At 35.7% G+C, this 22,999-nt stretch overlaps 1 protein-coding gene and 1 long non-coding RNA gene across 2 annotated transcripts in view; both read right to left on the bottom strand.

The window, feature by feature from the left end:
- Nucleotides 1-2,045: 2,045 nt before the first annotated feature.
- Nucleotides 2,046-17,099, bottom strand: LOC135221678 (uncharacterized). The gene is made up of 7 exons (XR_010316063.1): nt 16,728-17,099; nt 16,213-16,255; nt 13,823-13,887; nt 13,193-13,261; nt 9,433-9,493; nt 8,793-8,859; nt 2,046-6,109 (listed from the first exon to the last, which is right to left on the bottom strand). It is a non-coding gene; the product is annotated as an uncharacterized LOC135221678 (long non-coding RNA).
- A 1,520-nt stretch (nt 17,100-18,619) lies between these two features.
- LOC135221677 (heat shock 70 kDa protein cognate 5-like) overlaps nt 18,620-22,999 on the bottom strand; it is a 42,902-nt gene continuing 38,522 nt past the window's right edge. The window contains 4 exon segments of the mRNA XM_064259405.1: nt 18,620-19,131; nt 19,493-19,633; nt 19,786-19,973; nt 20,226-20,448. Coding sequence (XP_064115475.1) covers nt 19,063-19,131; nt 19,493-19,633; nt 19,786-19,973; nt 20,226-20,448 — 621 coding nt within the window. The 3' untranslated portion in view covers nt 18,620-19,062.

Raw genomic sequence — 22,999 nt, 5'->3', positions numbered from 1 at the left:
CCGAGCATTCCCACATGTGACAACGACGTCGGGTGGGTAAAGCAGGACCCTGGGTGCAGCAGCAGTAATTAGTCCCTTAGTGGCAAAGCCAAAACCGCTTGGGTCACCAATTGTGAGGACCAGGAAGTAAGACAGGTAGCTGGGTACTGATAATTTATTATAGGTAAAAACAGGCTATAAAGGAGGCTGCGGACAGATATGTAGTATCCTACCTAAACAGAGAACCTGGGTCTGGGCCAGAAGGATTTGTTTTGTCGGAGACATACATTTAAAAGATGACGAGATATACAAATACAGGCAGTCCCTGGGTTACGACGCTTTTTCTTAAATATTCATTGAAAAATCCACCCCGGGTTACGAAGTTTGTTCCTAGGTTACGACGCTGATGCTTCCGACGCTCCGAGTTAACGACGCTTTTAAAAAACGCACACTATGATAAAAATCCTTTATAGTTTAGCACAGTATATTAATAAAAATAAGTTTCTGGTTAGATTACAACAAAAATTTTGAGGTTATGATGATTTTCGACACTTTTTATGTCGTATTTTTCGAATTTTTTTAATGACGCCTCATATGCGGAACTAGTTTCCAAGCGAATGAATACTAGCTTGCGATGCACAAAGTTTATAACAGTACAAAACTAAGTTTCTGGTTAGATTACAATGCAAATTCCAAGGTTACGATGGTTTTTTATGCTTTTTAACGATACGCAGCACTAGTTTCTGAGCGGAGGGTGCATAAATTAATTTACGCCATTAAACTGTATGGTAACCATAGTCAAGGATAAGGAACGCATTCTCAAACAGTATACATATCCTTTAATACAAAACAGCAAAATATCATTGAAACATTATTCCACTTAAAGAATCCATTAATGCTCTACTTAGACTTGGATATAAAAACCATAGTTTCTCTCTCTCTCTTGTATTTTCCGACGAAAATAATCACTAATTAGTGTATTTTGATGTTTATTTTCATGACTAAATACATTTTTATAATACAAAAATGATTTACTAATTTTCAAATATTAATTTTGATTAATACTGTATTAGTAAGTTTAATAAGTTGAAATGATATCACATAATAAAAATAATAATTCTCTCTCTCTCTCTCTCTCTACTACAAAGATGTATGTTTTTTTGTATGATAAATAAATGATTTACTATTTTCAAATATTAATATTAATTTATACAGCAATAATATCAATTCATTAAAGAAAATACCATAGTGAATTAGTAAGATTTTAGCTTATATATTTAAAAAATTATGGAAGAATGAAGGAAATCCCAGTCTTCTCTCAGTAACCTTTCTCTAACTCCAGGTACTAAAACTGTCAGATATATCAAGTTCTGTAACAGGAGGGGGAAGAGCTGCTGTGTTGCCATCAAGTGCTCATGAAATCTTCCCCCCCCCTCTGTCTCTCTCTCTCATTTACTGAGACTCGAGATTTTTTATGTACTTGTACTATTTGTTTTTAATACTTTCAAATAATAATAATAATAATAATAATAATAATAATAATAATAATAATAATAATAATAATAACCTCAGGGAGTGATAGAAAACAATCAGGCAAAGATCCTCTGGGACTATGGTATCAGAACCAGACGTGACGTTGATTGACAAAGTCAAGAAGAAAGTATCACTCATTGATGTCGCAATACCATGGGACACCAGAGTTGAAGAGAAAGAGAGGGAAAAAATGGATAAGTATCAAGATCTGAAAATAGAAATAAGAAGGATATGGGATATGCCAGTGGAAATCGTACCCATGATCATAGGAGCACTAGGCACGATCCCAAGATCCCTGAAAAGGAATCTAGAAAAACTAGACGGTGAAGTAGCTCCAGGACTCATGCAGAAGAGTGTGATCCTTGAAACGGCGCACATAGTAAGAAAAGTAATGGACTCCTAAGGAGGCAGGATGTAACCTGGAACCCCACACTATAAATACCAACCCGTCGAATTGGAGGACTGTGATAGAGCAAAAAAAAAATAATAATAATAATAATAATAATAATAACTGTAATTACAAAATTCACTTGTGATAGTATTTTAAAGAAATACAATACTAATCTGTCCATGTCCCTTTTAATTAAGGTTAACTCTCTCTCTCTTTTGCCACACAAGATAATAATGTGTCATAGTGGGAACTCCCACCCTCTCTTTCGCTGGAAGCGTTATAAGTATTTTTTGAGAGAACAGAGAGAGATAAACACTCTCTCTCTCTCTCTTACCGAGATGAAAGAATTTTTATGGTACTAGTATGTAAAATGTTTATTGATAACTTCAGTTACTTAATAATAATAAAAATAATAATAATAATAATAATAATATAACTGTAATTACAAAATTAATAATGGTCGTATTTTAAAGAGATGAAAATGACCTTTCCATTTCACTTGTAAGGATAATTCCTCTTTCTTACTGAGATGAGAGAATTTTTATGGTAGATGCACGTGTTTATTATATTTTCAAATAATAATAATAATAATAATAATAATAACAGAAGTAGTAATAATACGATAACTAATTTCAAAGAAAATTCTTCCCTTCGTCTTTTTCTGTATCAATTTCCCTACCTCATAACTCCAGTGACACTCGGAGCTGGGAAAGTAACAATGCCATACAATGGTCAACGAATTTAATGGTTTTATGTAATCTCTCTCTCTCTCTCTTGTATTTTAATGCAAATATACAGTAATTTGTGAATACACAGTGTTGCACATGAAAAAAGTAAATTAGTGATAATTTTAGAGATACGGCCCTAAGAAAAATTGCAAATTAGTGAAATTTTCCCTGTGGGCATGTTTTCAACAACGTCGGTCCAGCTTACGACAATTTTCGGGTTACGGCGCATCTTAAGAACGGAACCCCTCGTAACCCGGGGACTGCTTATAATCAAATTACAAGTTATACATCGGCGGAAAGGCCGCAGAACATTCTATAGAATGGTTAAAGGAACAACGCTGCATGATGATTAGATACAATAAAAAATTGGGAAAAGCATTGTCCTTACAACAGCATATACACTTTCTCAACTTTGTGCTTTGTTTTCCATGTAATATTGGGGTAAAAATTACAGACGATTTTAGATCTTTCAACCTTCGACAGGCTACAATTTATCATTGATAAAGCCTAATTTATCTAGAATGTACTGAAAATCTTTACAATTTGCTCCAGTTTGTATTATGTACATTCAGCTTACTACAAGTACCTCCTGTGGTGGAAACTATAGTTCTGACATCTAGAAAAATTAGACTTTGCCAACGTAATCTTGTACAACCCACAAATTTCTTCAGAACCTCCAAGATCTTATAACAGTGCCTGCAACATACCAGGAACAGGATGAATCACTTCAATAATCTTACCTATTCTCTGCTGCTGCTATTAGACATAAATAACAGTTTACATTAGTTACTACAACTTTCATTAAGGATAACTTACTTCAGAGAAGACCCTTGCTTTCTTAAAACAGGAAAAGGTTGCTTTACATGTAAATAAAGCAAAATTTATTTACAAGACTAGGTTTGGGGTAGAGTTTGGAGTGCCAAAAGATTATCTTGGCTATATATGGTGCCGGGTAAACTTCTAATATTAGTTGGAATTCTATTGCTAAAAATCATTAGCTGACAGAAAAGATGCAACATGAGTGAACCAGGCAAGGACAAATGTCAAAGTTAACTTCATGATGATTTTAATGAAGACAATATAAATTGAACTAAAGTATTTAAAATAATTATACCAAGGAATTAACCTTGGAAGGGTTATGGGTTGAAACAAACCAGCGACAGTAAATACTTTCAAAGCATTTTCCAGTGCTTTCACTATTTACTTAACTTCATCAGAGTATCAAAATCAATGAACACTCGTCAGGGGAGTGGACTTAGTTTGGAAACAGCCGAGAAAACTAGAGCTACAAAGAGGACTGTCAAAATCCCATAAAAGGAAAATTTGTGTTATGACATGGTAGGTATTCTAGAGGGGAAAAAGATTAACAGGGTTGCGAGTCTGTCACACACTACATTTAACCTACCATAAATGGGTAAATTTTGTTTAAAAGTACCTAAAATTTGCTAATTGTAAAGTGATACTCAAGCCACTTAAATCTTCAAGACAGTGTGCAGAGGTGATATGTCCTCCATCCACACACCTCTAAAACAAAGTCTCCTCTCAGGTGTGTGCCCATCCCTTGTTGGCAGCTATGCCATAGGTACAAATATATCTTAACAGTGAACGGGCACATCTGCTCTCCCGTCATGAGGTAAAGTGTGTGTGTTAACTCCAACTGGACTCAACTGATTTACCTTGGATTTCACTCATTTTTCTTCCTCCTGTGGGAAGAGAATTCAGGGACAATGAGGAGCAGGAGAAAGACTAACTACAAAATAAGGATGACGATAACAAGGAGGAAGGACAGCAAGAATGCTTGTTCCTTTTCTATGGTCAACACTGAAGGGCACCTACTGGCCAAGTTACGAGCATCACCACCACAGACACTAAAGGATTACCTGTGGCAGATGAGTGGTCACAATTAACTGCAAATGCAACAGCAGACATAGTGGTAGTTGGTTGATCATTCCTCCCAGCAAATTCCGAAGTAATGTTAAAGAGTAGGGCATACTTCATGGATGTATTCAAAGGAAGACATGTCCTTATTTCCTTCTAGTTCTTAAACAAGGGATGAGCAGGTTTCATGATACTAACTTTACCCTCTTAGGATAGAAAGAGGAAGGTGTAGGTGGAAGAGAAATGACAGGCAGTGGCAAAAAGGACCGGGAAGGATTTAATGATGTCACAGAGTGCAGCCATCAAGGAGACTAGAATAATCTCCTTTACCTTCCTCCTCCACTTACTGTACTTCTCCCACCAAGTACACAGGTAAGACATACAGCAGGAAGCTACCACGGCAGAAATGAAGGTCATACTATCCAATTGCAAAATAATCCAAAATCACACGAACGAGGTATAGGCAATATAAGTAGCAAGCTACTCAAACATCCAAGAACCTTTACGCACACAGGTAAGACATACAGCTGGAAGTTCAGTGTATGGATCCACAGGGGAAACCCCAAAGGGCTTTAAAGATTTATATAGGTTGGACAGAATGGAAAAAAGTGGGAATGGAAGTTACACAAGATTGAAAATTGGGAATAAAAGAACCCAACATTTTAGTACTGCCTTTAGTGTGTCACTTGAGTGCTCTAAACAGCATTACTATCCAACAGAAAATTGGAAAACCATTTTTTTCTGAACAAATAAGGGGTTGGCCCTGCAGCCTTCCCACTGAAAAAAAAAAAAAATAATAATTTGAATTGCTGACACGGACTGATAATTACCAACACAGTACCTCTTCTCTTAGGCATTGCTTGTCTTGATCTTAGGATGGAAAACTTATTTCCTCACAGGATCTTTTCCTGCTTACATTTACTCACAGATCTACTATCGTAACCAACCGATCACGCTCTCATTTCTCAATGGCAGTCTCCTTGACAGAAACTTTAATATTTGGTTCAATGAACAACTAACCCTTTGATACTGCAGAGCCAGTACTAATTTTCAAATTATGGACAAAAAATTAAGACTGTTGCATTTGTAGAGTTTATTGAGAAAATTCAAGCAATGCATTTAGTACACTTTACCATGTTAAAAAAAATGACTTAAAACTAATAACACTGACATGACTAGCATGCAGTAGATCAGTATAAAAGTATACTTATTACTATTACAATACACATGATAAATAATTAGCATACATATTAGAATATCAATTAAACATTTTCAATGTTTTAACATAAGCCTAACACAAATGTAATCATATGCCATCATGTCCGGAGGTTTAAAGTCAAAACACAACATTTTATGGTAAAACATACAGTTATACCATAGTGAAAATCTCTGACAAGCACAACAAAAATAATTTGGGATAAGTGTCTATATATGCCAAGCCTCTTATGTCGACATCACTTCGTGTAGTTACTTCAAGAGGAACCAGTGCATTTGTTCCTGTTAGACCCTTGTATTCATATTGTAACTATTTTCATGTGAGGTCTCCAATTTGCAGTGAGCTTGACATTTCTGATTCTCTTGACACTTTCTCTCATTCCTGCTGGGAAGAAAATAACAATAAGCACCACTTTCAGGCCTACTAGTCTAAAAAATATGAGACTGGATTTCCATAGTTGTGCAGTAAATGCAAAGAATATTAAGCATTGCCGTAAATGATGGGAAACTGGATCCATGAAATCATATTGGCCACCTCTGGGTAATAATCAACCCATCAGAGTACAAGGGGGAGTAGTTTTATGCAAGATAAAGCATCATAGACAAACAAACCGAGTTTATTTCAAATAAATATTACACACTTTTTCAAGAACATCGTATATTAAAACTTTTATAAAAAGAAAATATAATTGTCAATACATGTATATACAGACTATATCACTAAGGCAGATCAAATATATCAATGCATATGTATATAGAGTATATTACTATGGGAGGAGCTCATGTTTTTATGGTCACAATGATTGAGGTAAAATTATTATACATACAAAAAGGGCAAGCATTACAATGTATAGACAACAGGGGAACAATACTAACTGAGTAGGATATGATAATAGAGTGATTTGATTGATCAAAGTTTGGTCTGATACCCTTGGAGCATGGAACCATAAGCTGGATTCAGTGATAAAAAATAAGGAAATAGAATTGTAATAAATAACTAAAAACCTAGAAGTAGATAATGGTTAAACATAATATTGTCAATGGGCAAAAAGTCCATAACACTGTCAACATTTTCATTTAATACTACTTCTATGGAACCTGAAATCTGATGTTGCCCAATCCCCTTTGACTTTTTACCCAAGGTTAACCACAATAGAATCTATAAAAATACAATAAATGGAAAAGCACCATTCAGATATTAAATGAAGACCTAAATTATGCACTGGGCATACCAACACAATCAATTACATAGATGTACGTTACTAGTCTCGCTTGAGGTAGAGATGTTACTGTAATAAGATCTAGTAAAGACTGGAAGGTACATCAGGATTGTAAGTCTTGATGCACACCAAGGGTTAACAGTTTATCCTACTAATACAGATGGTTACAAAAGTACTGTAATAGGGTAGGAGGGATCCATAAGAGGTGTGTTTTATCCTACTAATGCAGATGGCTACTGTACTAAAGGTAAGAGGGACCCGGGAGAGGTGACAAGCATCCTCAGACTTCAAATCTTTTTCCCAACCATTATCCCTATTATAGGGGGGTCGGTTGCCTGATGAGCCTTCTATCAAAGGCTTCAGCCTCCACCAAACCTCTTCTCTCCTTAATTTCCTTCACTTTATCTCGCCATCTAATTCTGTCTACCTCTCAATCTTCTTCCACTAACATGTTTCTTCCAAACCCTCTTCACTCCCTCCCTTCCTGTCATCCATCCTCAACACATGCCCATACCATCTCAATCGAGAGTCAATAGTGACACTCTTATTACCTCTGTAATCTTTACTCAGCCTGCCTGCCCTCCCTATTTTGTCATTTTCCAATCTCTCAAGCAGCAATATTCCCATACTCCACCTCAGCCTTCTCATCTCTGTTCTCTCAAGCTTTACTTCTTTGAGCTCATGTTTCTGATCTATACATTAACACTGGTCTTATCACTTTGCTATAGATCTTGACTTTTGGCTTGATTGACATTTTCTTATCACATACTACCACAGCTACTCTCTCCTCCACTTTCCCCTTGCAGCTTTTATCCTACTGTCAACTTCAGCCTCACATCCTCCCTCTTGCCCTAAAGTAGATCCAAAGTACTACTTAAACTTTCCACTTGTTTTATAAATAAGCCTCTTCCTTCCTTCATTACTATTCTGTATCTATCTTCCCTACTGCTCACCAAAACCTATTTTATTCATTCACCTTAAAGCCAACCCTCTAATGACTTCTGCCTCTCTCAGTAATTCTTCCTCATTTCCAGCAGTAATCATGAGATCATCAGCGTACAACTACCAACCACAGTACTTCATTCATGATCTCACCACTATACACATCCATGAACAGCTTAATGCTGACCCCTGGTGTAATCCAACACTAACTTTAGTTTCGTTTCCCCAAATGCTGTTATTACTTTTGTGCTAGTTCTTTGATATATCAAAGAAATCAACCAGCTTATCCAGTTTTCTGGGACTTTCCTCTTCCTCAAACATCCAAACATCTCCAGGTCTATAAATGGAAAACAGAGCTCCCTATTTCCCTCTTGCTGACCCCTGGTGTAATCCAACACTAATTTCAGTTTCATTTCCCCAACTGCTGTTATTACTTTTGTGCTCATTCTTTGATATATCATCTCAACCAGCTTAACCAACTTTCCTGGGACTTTCCTCTTCCTCCATCATCCAAACATCACTTCTTTTAGGATTATATTGTATGCTTTCTCCAAGTCTTTAAATGGAAAATAAAGCTCCCAATTTCCCTCGTTTCTTTTCCTGTAGCTGTCTTTGTCTTACTATGACGATGGCATCCACCATCCCTCTTCCTCTCATGAATTCATACTGCTGTTTCCCAATCTTTGCAATCTCTCTTAAATCTCTCATCCAGTATTCTTTTATAAGTGATCATAGCAAACCTAAAGGAAGAGGTTCTAGAAACACTGAAAATTGATTTTGCATCCCTTTTATGTATTAAAATTGCCTGTCTTAAAATTAATAAATTATCTTCTTTTGTCTTACCACATTCTATCTGAAACTGATTCAATATAAAATAAATCCAAAAATTGGGTTGGCCAGTCTTACCTGATTAATTAGGGGGGAAAATACCAGTTACAGTCTCCACAGGACCACCAACCTTGTCAACACACTCCTGTCAACAATGGTACTGGCATTAGAGACAGTTATCAATAATAAAAAAAATCCGTTCATCACCACCTAATCAGATTTTTTTATTCCGCAAAAAGTTTTGGAGTTGGATTGTTGATACTCATCATGAGAGAGAGAGAGAGAGAGAGAGAGAGAGAGAGAGAGAGAGGAGAGAGAGAGAGAGAGAGAGAGAGAGAGAGAGTCTATAAGATCCTTAGATAATTAAAAAGGGAAGCCAAATGCTTACTTTACAGACCTAAAGATCTAATTTTGGAAAATCTACCAGGGCAACATAAGACTGGTTAATTTTACCCACAAGCACAATACCTTATGAATTATTTACACCCCCTTGAATGAGCATTACCCTGTCTAGGCTCTTTAATTTCTCCCTCCCCACCATAGATGTAACCCAGAAACCTAGATACAGTTCACAGATTACATCTACAGAGGTATACATGATTTTTAAGTAATTGTCTGGTTCAAGATTCAAATAGCCTGATTGACTATTTATGAGGTAGAAAAGATTCCCTTAACTTACAAGGACAAAACACAAACACACGGGCATAAACATACTTACTTTAGATGCAGTTCTAACATTCACTCCTCATGGTGGTACTACTCAAGACTTCCCTGATACCCTGTTGAAAGTTTCAAGAGATAAGTCATCAAATACCATCAAACGCTTTATAAATTATAAATAGTCAATCAGATAGTTCATTTCCACATTACTGAGCTTAAGAGTTGGATTGTTATAAAATCATCATATACTTTACAATACTTAATGATGCAACTATACCAGTTGAAATTATAAATCTTGAGGTGCCTATAAAAGGAGTTTATACTTGTAAATGTTAGATCTTATCTAATACAGTGGTATCTTGACCATGAGTTTAATTTGTTCCATGGCCAAACTTGTAGCTCAATTTTCTTGCACATTAAATCAATATTCCCCAATGAACATACTTAACATACCCTTAATCGATTCCAACCCTCAAAATGCCACACCATACTTTCATGTTTCATGCTATTAAATAAGGAAAATACATTTTTAATAACTAATATTATTAAAAAATATAATAAGAGTATATAGATATAATTAAGTTTTATACAGTAGTATACAGGTAGTGTTCAAGTTACAATAATCCGATTTAATGATGGGGTTAGCACTTGATACTGATACAACAATATTTGTAAAATTTTAAAATTTTGCTCGCAACGGGTGCATGCAGCAGCGTACAATCAGGGATCAAGAGAAGAGAATTACACTAGCTTAAATTTATCCCATGTTCAAGTTGAATAAGTTCAAAAACAGCAAAAGTGAATGATGAAAGTATTGTATTAATGTTATACTCATTGTGTAACTGTGTACAGCCATGAACAACCAAACGAGAAACAACGTTCGGCCAAGTACCACCGAACAGGATAACATCATCATCTGTTTGGCTTGTATTTCAACCATCGTATGGTAGTAGTAAACAATTACCTCACTTGAGGTAGAGATATTACTGTAATAAGATCTAGTAAAGACTGGAAGGCACATCAGGATTGTAAGTCTTGATGCACACCAAGGGTTAACTGTTTATCCTACTAATACAGCTGGTTGCAAAAGTACTGTAATATAGGTAGGAGGGACCCATAAGAGGTGTGTTTATCCTACTAATGCAGATGGCTACTGTACTAAAGGTAAGAGGGACCCGGGAGAGGTGACAAGCATCATCAGACTTTAAGTCTTTTTACCCACCATTATCCCTATGTTAGGGGGGTCGGTTGCCTGATGTGCCTTCTATCAAAGGCTTCAGCCTCCACCAAACCTCTTCTCTCCTTAATTTCCTTCACTTTATCTCGCCATCTAATTCTGTCTACCTCTCAATCTTCTTCCACTAACAGGTTTCTTCCAAACCCTCTTCACTCCCTCCCTTCCTGTCATCCATCCTCAACACATGCCCATACCATCTCAATCGAGAGTCAATCGTGACACTCTTATTACCTCTAATTTTTACTCAGCCTGCCTGCCCTTCCTATTTCGTCATTTTCCAATCTCTCAAGCAGCAATATTCCCATACTCCACCTCAGCATTCTCATCTCTGTTCTCTCAAGCTTTACTTCTTTGAGCTCATGTTTCTGATCTATACATTAACACTGCTCTTATCACTGTGCTTGATTGACATTTTCTTATCACATACTACCACAGCTACTCTCCCCCCCACTTCCTCCTTGCAGCTTTTATTCTACTGTCAACTTCAGCCTCACATCCTCCCTCTTGGCTTAAAATAGATCCGAAGTACTTAAACTTTCCACCTGTTTTATAATGAAGCCTCTTCTTTCCTTCATTACTATTCTGCCTCTATCTTCCCTACTGCTCACCAAAACCTATTTTATTCACCTTCACCTTTAAGCCAACACACTAATGACTTCTGCCTCTCTGTAATTCTTCCTCATTTCCAGCAGTAATCATTAGATCATCAGCGTACAACTACCAACCACAGTACTTCATTCATGATCTCGTCACTTTACACATCCATGAACAGCAAAAACAAAAATGGGCTTAATGCTGACCCCTGGTGTAATCCAACATTAACTTTAGTTTCGTTTCCCCAAATAATGTTATTACTTTAGTGCTAGTTCTCTGATATATCAAAGAAATCAACCAGCTTATCCAGTTTTCTGGGACTTTCCTCTTCCTCAAACATCCAAACATCTCCAGGTCTATAAATGGAAAACAGAGCTCCCTATTTCCCTCTTGCTGACCCCTGGTGTAATCCAACACTAATTTCAGTTTCATTTCCCCAACTGCTGTTATTACTTTTGTGCTCATTCTTTGATATATCATCTCAACCAGCTTAACCAACTTTCCTGGGACTTTCCTCTTCCTCCAACATCCAAACATCACTTCTTTTAGGAATATATTGTATGCTTTCTCCAAGTCTTTAAATGGAAAATAAAGCTCCCAATTTCCCTAGTTTCTTTTCCTGTAGCTGTCTTTGTCTTACTATGACGATGGCATCCACCATCCCTCTTCCTCTCATGAATTCATACTGCTGTTTCCCAATCTTTGCAATCTCTCTTAACCTCTTCATTACCGAAAGTTTGTTTGGAGGTAGGTGGGTACCACCATTCAAGTCTACTACACCGCACCGGGTGCATAAAGGTGGTACGCATAGTACCACCAAAACTCCTCTTTTCAGATAGGGACTTCCAATCATTCTGTAACTTCGGTTTGAAGAGTTTGGAGCAAAATAAACAGTATGACACGATGCCAGACGTAGATGAACCCAAAAAAATAAAAATATTATTATGCTTATAATAGTGTAGGTGACAGATGAACTGCGTCTCAACAAAAAATCACAAAACCAGACAAGCGTAAACATGTAATAACTTCTACCCAAGTATAAAACCAGTTGTATCATCATTTACTGTATTTATTTATTTATTCACTTATTACATTTTACAAATAAAAGATATGAACACCAGATAAATGAAGGTAAAAATAAAGCCTTATAGTAACTTTATATATAAAAAAACCAAACCAGAGAAATAGCAAAAAAGCGATTTTTTCTGAGGACAAGAAACTTGAAAAATTAGTTTAGATACCCCTGATGCCCCTAAAGTTGTTTTCTGTGATGAAACTAATCTTAGAAAACGTAGAAAATGACATCAACCAATTTTTGAAAGATATACTATAAAATTTGCGATTTCCATATTTATTGGCGGGGCTTTCGCTTTAGTTTTTGCTTTTTTTTTTTTTTTGTTATTACGTGCTTATTTACTGTTCTATTTTGATAATACTTTATGTGCATGTTCCAAGTGCGATATACCAACATTCTGTAAGATCAAATTTCTATTCTCACCGACCACCAGTCCCCCTTGTACAAGGGACACTGAGTTTCACATTTTTTTTTTTCATAAAATCATTTATTTCCCTGTAGGATGATAAAACTAACAGAGAATATGCGTTATTATAGTGGTAATAATACCTGATAATTTCATTAGCCTGTCTTGATTAGTGTATTTTTGGCAAATATTTTTACGATCGGCAACCCCTCCAAACTGGAGTCACTACCGAGAGATTCAGTTTGGCAGCAAACGCAATGTTTACATTCTGCTCACCCACCCGGTAAAGAAGGGGTTAAATCTCTCATCCAGTATTCTTTTATAAGTGATCATATCAAACCTAAAGGAAGAGGTTCTAGAAACACTGAAAATTGATTTTGCATCCCTTTTATGTATTAAAATTGCCTGTCTTAAAATTAATAAATTATCTTCTTTTGTCTTACCACATTCTATCTGAAACTGATTCAATATAAAATAAATCCAAAAATTGGGTTGGCCAGTCTTACCTGATTAATTAGGGGGGAAAATACCATTTACAGTCTCCACAGGACCACCAACCTTGTCAACACACACTCCTGTCAACAATGGTACTGGCATTAGAGACAGGAATCAATAATAAAAAAAACCGTTCATCACCACCTAATCAGAATTTTTTTATTCCGCAAAAAGTTTTGGAGTTGGATTGCTGATACTCATCATGAGAGAGAGAGAGAGAGAGAGAGAGAGAGAGAGAGAGAGGAGAGAGAGAGAGAGAGAGATTGCCTATAAGATCCTTAGATAATTAAAAAGGGAAGCCAAATACTTACTTTACAGACCTAAAGATCTAATTTTGGAAAATCTACCAGGGCAACATAAGACTGGTTAATTTTACCCACAAGCACAATACCTTATGAATTATTTACACCCCCTTGAATGAGCATTACCCTGTCTAGGCTCTTGAATTTCTCCCTCCCCACCACAGCTGGAACCCAGAAACCTAGATACAGTTCACAGATTACATCTACAGAGGTATACATGATTTCTAAGTAATTGTCTGGTTCAAGATTCAAATAGCCTGATTGACTATTTATGAGGTAAAAAAGATTCCCTTAACTTACAAGGACAAAACACACACACACGGGCATAAACATACTTACTTTAGATGCAGTTCTAACATTCACTCCTCACGGTGGTACGTACTACTCAAGTCTTCCCTGATACCCTGTTGAAAGTTTCAAGAGATAAGTCATCAAATACCATCAACCGCTTTATAAATTATAAATAGTCAATCAGATAGTTCATTTCCACATTACTGAGCTTAAGAGTTGGATTGTTATAAAATCATCATATACTTTACAATACTTAATGATGCAACTATACCAGTTGAAATTATAAACCTTGAGGTGCCTATAAAAGTTTATACTTGTAAATGTTAATCTTATCTAATACAGTGGTATCTTGGCCTATGAGTTTAATTTCTTCCATGGCCAAGCTTGTAGCTCAATTTCCTTGCACATCAAACCAACTTTCCCATTGAACATACTTAAAATGCCCTTAATCCATTCCATCCCTCATGCTATTAAATAAGGAAATTACTTACAATAATCCGATTTAATGATATGACAATATTTTGTATTTTTAAAATTTCGCTCTCAACGGGTACAGGCAGCAGTGTACAATCAGGGATCAAATAAGAGAATTACACTAGCCTAAATTTATCCCATGTTCATGTTGAATAAGTTCAAAAACAGCGAAAGTGAATGATGAAAGTATTGTATTAATGTTACACTCGTTGTGTAACTGTGTACAGCCACGAACAACCAAACGAGAAACAACTTTTGGCCTAGTACCACCGAACAGGATAACAACAACATCCATTTGGCTTGTATTTCAACCATCGTATGATAGTAAACAATTACCATAGTTATGTTATAAATGACATTATGTAAAACAGGACAGATGTTTATAGGTAACAACTTTATTCGCTATAGATCAAAGATCAACAAGGAAATATACTGTTAAAATTAAACCAAGTTATAGCTGAAGCCAAGAAAACTGTTCAAGCTGCTGATGACTATTATGGTGCATCAGTAACATGGATAAAACTCCTTTAAACTTTTGCCATCAAACAAAACTGTAGATGAAACCGAGAGAAAATAATTTTAATAAAAACTACTGGGCTTGAATGAGCACATTTTACAGTTGTTTTCACGCTGATAAAAGATAAATAACGTAAACCTTGTATTACGATGAAATAAAGTGAAAATAGCGAACAGAACCACAATTTTTTTACGCAATAAACATGCTGTCAATGCAATCTGTTAACAAAATCATACTTTAGTTCACAATCACAAGATGTAATAAAGTCATATTTCAACTTACAACCATGTAATATAACAAAAAATAACCTTGCCTCATTTAAGTCGATTATCTAGATAGTATTCGTTTATACTAACTATAAGAAAATTCACTCAGAATCGAGTTAAATATGGCGAAGTAAACTCATATTCACCATCAGCTGATTTCCTAAGCAAAACATTGACTGCTGTTAGTATTTTATAATACAATATGAGAATACATATTATAATATTGGATAGTGAAGTAATGTTCAACTTTTTAAAAGATTTATGGAGAAGGCACTTCTACTACTACTTTGTTTATCTTAATTTTTGTCACTACGCCATCTACGTAGCAGTGGAATCTTGAGCTCGTACCTCAATTTTTTGCTTGCGCAACAAAGCTAAATTCTCCCGTGTGACGACTCATACCTCAGGAAACTCGTACATTAATTCAATCGTAGGTCAAGGTACCTCTGTAGTTCTTTGCTAGCCGAGTGGTTTTTGACCTGGGCTGCCAATCCGGTCCGAGGTTCGATTCCCGACTCGGTCAACGCGGAATCAGAGAAATTTATTTCTGGTGATAGAAGTTCATTTCTCGATATAGTGTGGTTCGGATCCCACAATCAGCTGTAGGTCCCGTTGCTAGGTAACCAATTGGTTCCTAGCCACGTAAAAATATCTAATCCTTCGGGCCAGCCCCAGGAGAGCTGTTAATCAGCTCAGTGGTCTGGTAAAACTAAGATATACTTAACTTAACTCAAGGTACCTCTGTAAATCTCTTTCAAGGTAATTATTGGATAATCCGAAACTTGTTGACAATTGAAAAAAATGCTTACTTGAGGATTTGTTTCCAATAATTGACAAAATACTGGCTGAAAATCGGCCAACACTAGATAAATGTTTGATGAATTGTTCTGGATTCAGGGATTAAGTCGTGTGGCTTAATTCATTAAATACCCATGAGAAGGTATAAGTGAACTATCTGAGACTGGATATTAAAACTTTAACAGTTCTTTCTATTCAGAATAGCACACTTCCAACTATTGGTTTAATTTATTGTCCTTTGTATCCAGAATAGCACACTTCAGCTATTGGTTTAATTTGTCATTTTTTACCCAAAAATGCTGGCAAATTTTAGATGTTCAGCATAATTCACGAAATTAGTTTGCTAACTTAAAGAACTTCTTGAATACAGAGCATACACTTACCATATGAGGGCAACCACTTGAAAACTGCATCAACATTCATTTCCTGAAACACGATAAATTTCCTTTTAATTTACTAGTAGAAGATTAAGACAAATGCATATTTGCAATAAGTCCTGAGTGAGTTTGGGGTCAGGTATCTTGTTAATAATTCTTATCATCATACTGACTGCATAGATTTCACCAAAAATTATATGGAAAAACTGATGCTTAACATATGGGACCTTTAATATTATATGGTTCCCTAGATAAATTACTGACAATCAGGATTCTTGATGTTTAAACTTGAATTACCATTAAGCATATTTTTTTTCTCTAACTTCAGTAACTGTCTACTCACTTGCAAGAATACTTTTCCTTGCTCACCAGTACAACCAACCTTAACGACATCATCCTATTACTGTAGACATGGGTTTGCTCTACAAAGTTTGCTATGGAAGCCACTCACACCAAGACAAAGCAACACTAACAAAAATCATTCTCAAAATCAGAAAATAAAAGAAAAATTAATGACTTACCAAGCTGGCTTGGAATCAGAATCCTTCATAGGAACAAGCGCGATTCCTACAATAATTAGGTATTCTGTTTTAATCATTCAAGAAAAGATAAATGCTTATTCTAAATTTGTGTCAGTGAGAGAGTTCATGATCAGGAATCAAGTTTGTAAAACTTATCATCATTTAGTATGCACAATACCAGGTCTCTGCTAGAACTATGAGAAACCTTGCCAGGAGTAAGCCACAAATTACAGCAAAGACTTTAAAATTCCATGCAACTCTTGTTATGACTTGAAGTATTTCATCTCTTTATCATGTTTTTTTTTTTATAAATGAATTTACTCCCAGCTGTTTTGCAGCACTCAATGTAACAAACCTTGTTGTTAGTCTGTTACTAAATTCTACTCACCAGGGAGTTTGGAAGTGTCACAACACCAGTCACAAGAACAGCTTATGCACCCTGTAACAGAGACTCACATTAGCCTAGTTGTTCCAGTCGGCTAAGTTAATGTACCATTTATTTCAGAGTTCACTATCAGGACTCAAATGTGATATTCAATCTACACAAAAATAATTTGTATAACATTTATAAAGCTTGACATCACTTCCAAGGAGAAAAAGTGTATACAATATTAGTATCTCAAATTCTGAACTAAAGCCTTTGTAAATAGTATACACAAACCTGAAAATCAATAAACCTTAACTTTGTGGTACACTTCACATTGCAATTTACCACAACTGCCAGAAATTTGATATATAAATTGGTCTTCAAACAAATCCAAGACAAATGCAACTTCACAACGTTTGAATAACAAACACACAACTTACCACATAGACCATTTTGCTGGACAAAGGTACCTGTAGCTGAACCTGGTAGGAAAGACCTGTTTTAGTTCAAATCACATAAACAGTATATGTTCATATATAAATTTTTTCAGTACATATCAACAACAGATTTCAAGTCATATTTCACATGGTCCTGTGACATTCAACTAGTAGTGGTCACACTGAAAAATACAATCAATACTCACATTATTAAGCTAGTTTCACATAGAACAAGTCAATCACAGTAACAATACTTTTCCTGGAAGAAAGACTGACATCAAATCGCCCAGATTAAATACATTCAAATGCCTCAAGTTACTTTTTTTATTTCAGAAAATGTATTCAAGCTGGCATAACAACTTACCTTTGTTGCAGGCAATAAAACTAATTGTCTTAGCAATTATGCAGGGACAATTACTTTATGTAAAGGGTTATTCTTCAGCTCAGCATTTCACCTATAGACATTTAAAATTTGAAAACTCAATAATGTATGTACACCCTGATGTGTTTATGAACACCATCAAAACTTCAGTACAATCCAATTCCTCTGTTTCACCCTCTAATTTAAAATTTACTGCTTGTCGCTAAATATATATATTATATTACAGTACAATCCAATTCCTGTCTCATCCTACAACATAAAACTTGCTGCTTGGCAACTGGCCCCCCCCACACCAAATTAACCCTATATATTTAGTATATAATTGGGCGACTGCTCATGATATTTCAGTTGACTAACATAGCAGTGATAAGTACTTACAATCCAGAGCATTTTCAATTTAAGAAAAGTTACATAAGTAGAAATTTACAACTCCAAATTGTACACATATTTTCAATGTACTTGTGTAAACCTCTGGATGGTAAATTTCTACCTTTTTGACTTTTCTTTAATTTGAAAATGCTACACAATACTAAATGTAGTAAAATGTCAAATTAAATTAAATGGTCTGGATATGGCATGTGTTCAAGTACTTATCCCAAACAAGCTTCCACAGATCAATAATGTATTGCAACTCTGGGATAAACTACTTCAAACGAAGTCAATTGTGCTGTTGGTATCCTTGTTATACAGGCAATTTATAATCATGTAATAAAAAACAATTTTATTGTTAACGATATTTACACTTCATTTTTTACAAAATGTTCAAACCAAACCTTAACTTAATACATAGACGTCTATGTCGGAATATTTGAATTTACATATGGAAAAAATATTTATATATATATATTTACATCAGTACTACTTAATTATTCTTCTATACAAAAAAGAAAAACTCATTCATACATGGTAACCACTATCTATAATCAATTTAGCCAATGATACAAACTATACATGAACATTGCATTAATAAAACATGCTCTCATATCTCTAGCATAATAGTTAACCATTCATTCAATATTATTAGCAAATATACTTCCTTGGATAGATATATATATATATAATAATAAATAAAATAAAAATAAATAAAAAAAAAACTAAGGACTGCCATTACATACCTATACCATTTATACATTAACACTTAAAACCAACTCACTGCTGGCCCTCCCCTTCCTTTTTGTCTTTTTCTCCAGAGGAACTAGATTCTCTTTCGGATGCCATCTGTGGATATTAATGTGATTAAATAAGAAATACTGGAATGGAATATAAAATTTATTTCAAAGGCTGGGTATTATGTCATTCAGCACTATAAAGGGAAATTGAGAGTAAAAGGTTTGAAAGGTGTTATAAGAAAACCTTGCATTATAAAATTGTTAGGGGAGGGTGGAGAGATGAGAGAGAAAATGAGTGAAGGTACCATCAAAGGATTGAATGGGGTTGCAGTTGGGGGCCCAAAGAACACTACATAGAATGTTAACCACATCCTACAGTTTGGTAAACTGTCCTGCATATTGTAAAAAGAAAACTTTTAATATTTGACCTTTCAAATACGTCAACATTGAATTACTCTAAAAAAACTTACCTTCTTATAAGCCATTTCAAACAATTTCAGAGATGCTTGTTGTAAATCACCAACTTGTTTCTTGATTTCCTCAGGTTCTGTGCTGTCCTTGTTGGCAAGTAGTTCCTTGACTTGAGCCAGCTTCTCTTTTAGTTTCTCACTCTGTAATGTCAAAAGTTCAATGTATGCACTGTAAAGGTGTTTCAAGATGACTTGAGCAAGCAAAATTGAAAACCATATGGTAAAATCTCTGACAAACATCAATACTATATTTTTTTTTTTCCTCACACTACTCCCTTTCTATTTTACTTTACCTCTTCAGCAGGCAGTTGGTCTTTGAACTCCTCCATTTTACTTTCAGTGTCATGAATGATGCTCTCCCCTTGGTTAATAGCCTCAACAACCTCCTTGCGTTTCTTATCTTCTTCTGCATACTGTTCAGCTTTCTTGACCATATTCTCAATTTCTTCTTTGCTTAATCCTCCCGAAGACTGAATGACAACTGCAAAGAACAAAATCAAGAGTAGAGTAATAGTTTTCTCTAAATTCAGTAAATTCTAAATTTTTACCACTAAAATTTGCCTTTAACTCCCTTGAAAAGAAAAACCTAAGTACTGAAAAATACAAGATAGCTCTAATAAGACAACTCATGAAGAACTTGTAAAATACTCACTTGAAAAGAAAAACTTAAGTACTGAAAAATACAAGATAGCTCTAAGAAGACAACTCATGATGAACTTGAAATTTTACTTACTTTGCTGTTCCTTTCCAGTGCCCTTATCCCTAGCTGAAACATGTACAATGCCATTAGCATCAATGTCAAAAGTGACTTCAATCTGTGGGACACCACGGGGAGCAGGCGGGATTCCAACCAGACTGAACTGACCAAGTAGTTTGTTGTCTGCTGCCATTTCTCGTTCACCCTGGTGCACCTTAATTTCTACTTGGGTCTGACCATCTGCTGCTGTTGAAAATACCTGGAAAATTTTTTCCCTATATAACTTATTACCAAGATAATGAGATTAACAGAACCTCAATTATTAGAAGAGGATTTAGTCTATAAACATCTGTATACATGTGAAACTGTAAATAAGAAGTAGATGAACAAAATTTTATCTTTAGTGTTTGATACCTACATGGGATATTACAATAGAATGTCGTAAGTGTGCCATAAAAAACCTGCAGATACAATCTGTAATTTGGATATAACTTTGATCATGTACTTATCTAGTACAATGAAAACTAGAAGGTCAAAACACTGAATTCAGTATGTAAAACTATATTTTGACAAACTTTTAATCAATTTATATTTTTCATTACTGACAAACCCAAGGTCTTAACAACGGGGGTAAATCTTCTGGCGCCAGCTGGAAACCGATTAAAAACAATCAGAGACTGTAAATGCAAGGCACCTGGCATCCAATGTGATGCTGAGGTGGAAGCATGTGCTTTGTTTGACTGCCTTGGAGAGTGGACCTTTGCTCTCCTCAAGCCCAAGCTTTTTTTTTTTTTTTTTTTTTTTTTTACCCAAGCCCGAGGTTTCATGCATGTTTACTAACCCAGAAAACCTGTGAGCATCAACAATATTCTTAGACAGTCTTCCAGGATTCCCAGGTTCATGGTCCTCTGCCTTGCATCAGCTGTTGTGTGTAATGCTGGTCTGTTTCTCTCAAGAGGATACAGTCCCTTCAGGGAGAGAAAGCCAGATACATTTTGTTCTTTAGCATTTTGCTTGTTATATTGACATTTTGAAACATTTATGTTAAGATATTAAGGTTTCTTTTCTCTAATTTTAGCCTGAACATTTTCTGGGAACGTGGTAATATCTTTGTCCTTCAAAATTTGTGATTTGGGACATTAAAGATATTGGAGGTTTGTGTTTGTTTGTACGTTGTTTTAACATTGCATGGAACCAGTGGTTATTCAGCATCAGGATCAACAGCTTTACGTGACTTCTGAACCACGTCAAGAGTGAACTTCTATCACCAGAAATACACATCTCTGACTCCTAAATGGAATGGCTCAACACTAATTTTGATGGCAGACGATCTCTGATTGTGCTGATCCCATCTGCATGCAGGACCAGTCATGATTCCCATCTCTTCTTTTTCCCATCATTCTGCAGGGGGAGGGGCGCGAGTCGTATGGCTCACTCCCTTCCCTTTATTCTTGCTGATTAATATGCTTCTTTTCGCTCACTCAGGATACATGGTATTTTTTCTGAGGTAGAGCACACAATTTGTTTCTATACAGGCCCTACAGCTTTCACCCCTACTTCTCGCCTTGAAGTCTGGCGGCAGCGGCTTCCCTAAGAAATTGAGAGCCCCTTGCTTCGCTCCCCTCTGGGCACTAGAAGATTTATCTTATTGTTAAGACAAAGTTTGTTCCTTGTATGTAAAATTTTATTTTTCAATAACCAGACTGAGTATAACAAAAATGACTGTTCTGAAGTAGAACAGGACCAACGCTGCGTGAAGAGCATGGTCAATAAATTTTTCTCTCATGACAGCTGACCCTCATTCTGTGTGCACATCATGCAGCAGAGGAAGGGAATGTGCTTATGAAATGCCTTTGTGGAAAATGCCAGTCTAGAGGGAGTGACGTGGTAAGAGGTGCTAAAAAAACTCCTTTCTTGTGATCTTTCAGCATACAACTTTCCCTATTAAAAATGAAGCTAATTTATGTAGGAGATTGAAGAGAATCAAAATTAAATTCCAGAAATATTAGTGACGAACTAAAGGCATAAATATAAAAATAAAAGGTCCATCCTAAAATAGTACTAAAAACAGTAGGTTGTTCATCACAACCCCACTAATCATGTGTTTACAGTATAGGAATTTCTGGAAGGAGGATAAAGGGAAAACTGTACAGCAATTTAGGTAAGGAGGATGAAAGGAAAGCCATCCAGTTGAAAAGTAAAAAAGGAGACTCGGTAAGTTGTTTGTGTGAAAAGGTAGTTAACAAGCGAATTGCTTGTTCGGCGAGGGGTTGTCTCTGTTGGGTTGGTCGCAAATCTGGTCAGTATTTTGAGCGAGTGTGGTCAGAGCCTGTGGTGGAGTGTCAATTTTTTGGCAGCAGTCTTGAGTATTGCTGATGGTCAGTTATTTTGTGTGTTTTTTGAGGTTGTTGTTTGTTGGTATTGTATATCTAAAGGTTGTTGTGCCCGAGTTGTTGAATTTGTTGTGCTTGTGAGTTTTGTTGTGTTGTACGGACTTGTCGTGTTATTGTTTTTTCATGTTAGTGATTGTGCAATGGTCTTTTGCTGTAAGTTATCGAGTTGTGTGGTTGTTGTCATTCTTTTGGTTGTTTGTGTAGTAGTTGTCCTAGTTTGGCTGTTTGTACTGTGTTACATTGGCTGTATCTAGTGGACAGTGCAACTCCTCACCCTGTGTGTGTCAAATAGTTGCTAAGAACATGTTTTGAGTTTTTGTTTTTTAGTTTGTGATCCCGCCAAATTGCAAGGTGCTTGAGGATATATTTTAAGGAACAGGAGCTGGCAGAAACTGTTTCAAGGGTCACGTCCAGTAA

This window comes from Macrobrachium nipponense, chromosome 3, assembly GCF_015104395.2.
Source record: "Macrobrachium nipponense isolate FS-2020 chromosome 3, ASM1510439v2, whole genome shotgun sequence".
Lineage (NCBI taxonomy): Eukaryota > Metazoa > Arthropoda > Malacostraca > Decapoda > Palaemonidae > Macrobrachium > Macrobrachium nipponense.
The sequence above is the reverse complement of the archived record's forward strand: the minus strand, read 5'-3'. Positions and strand labels throughout refer to the sequence as shown.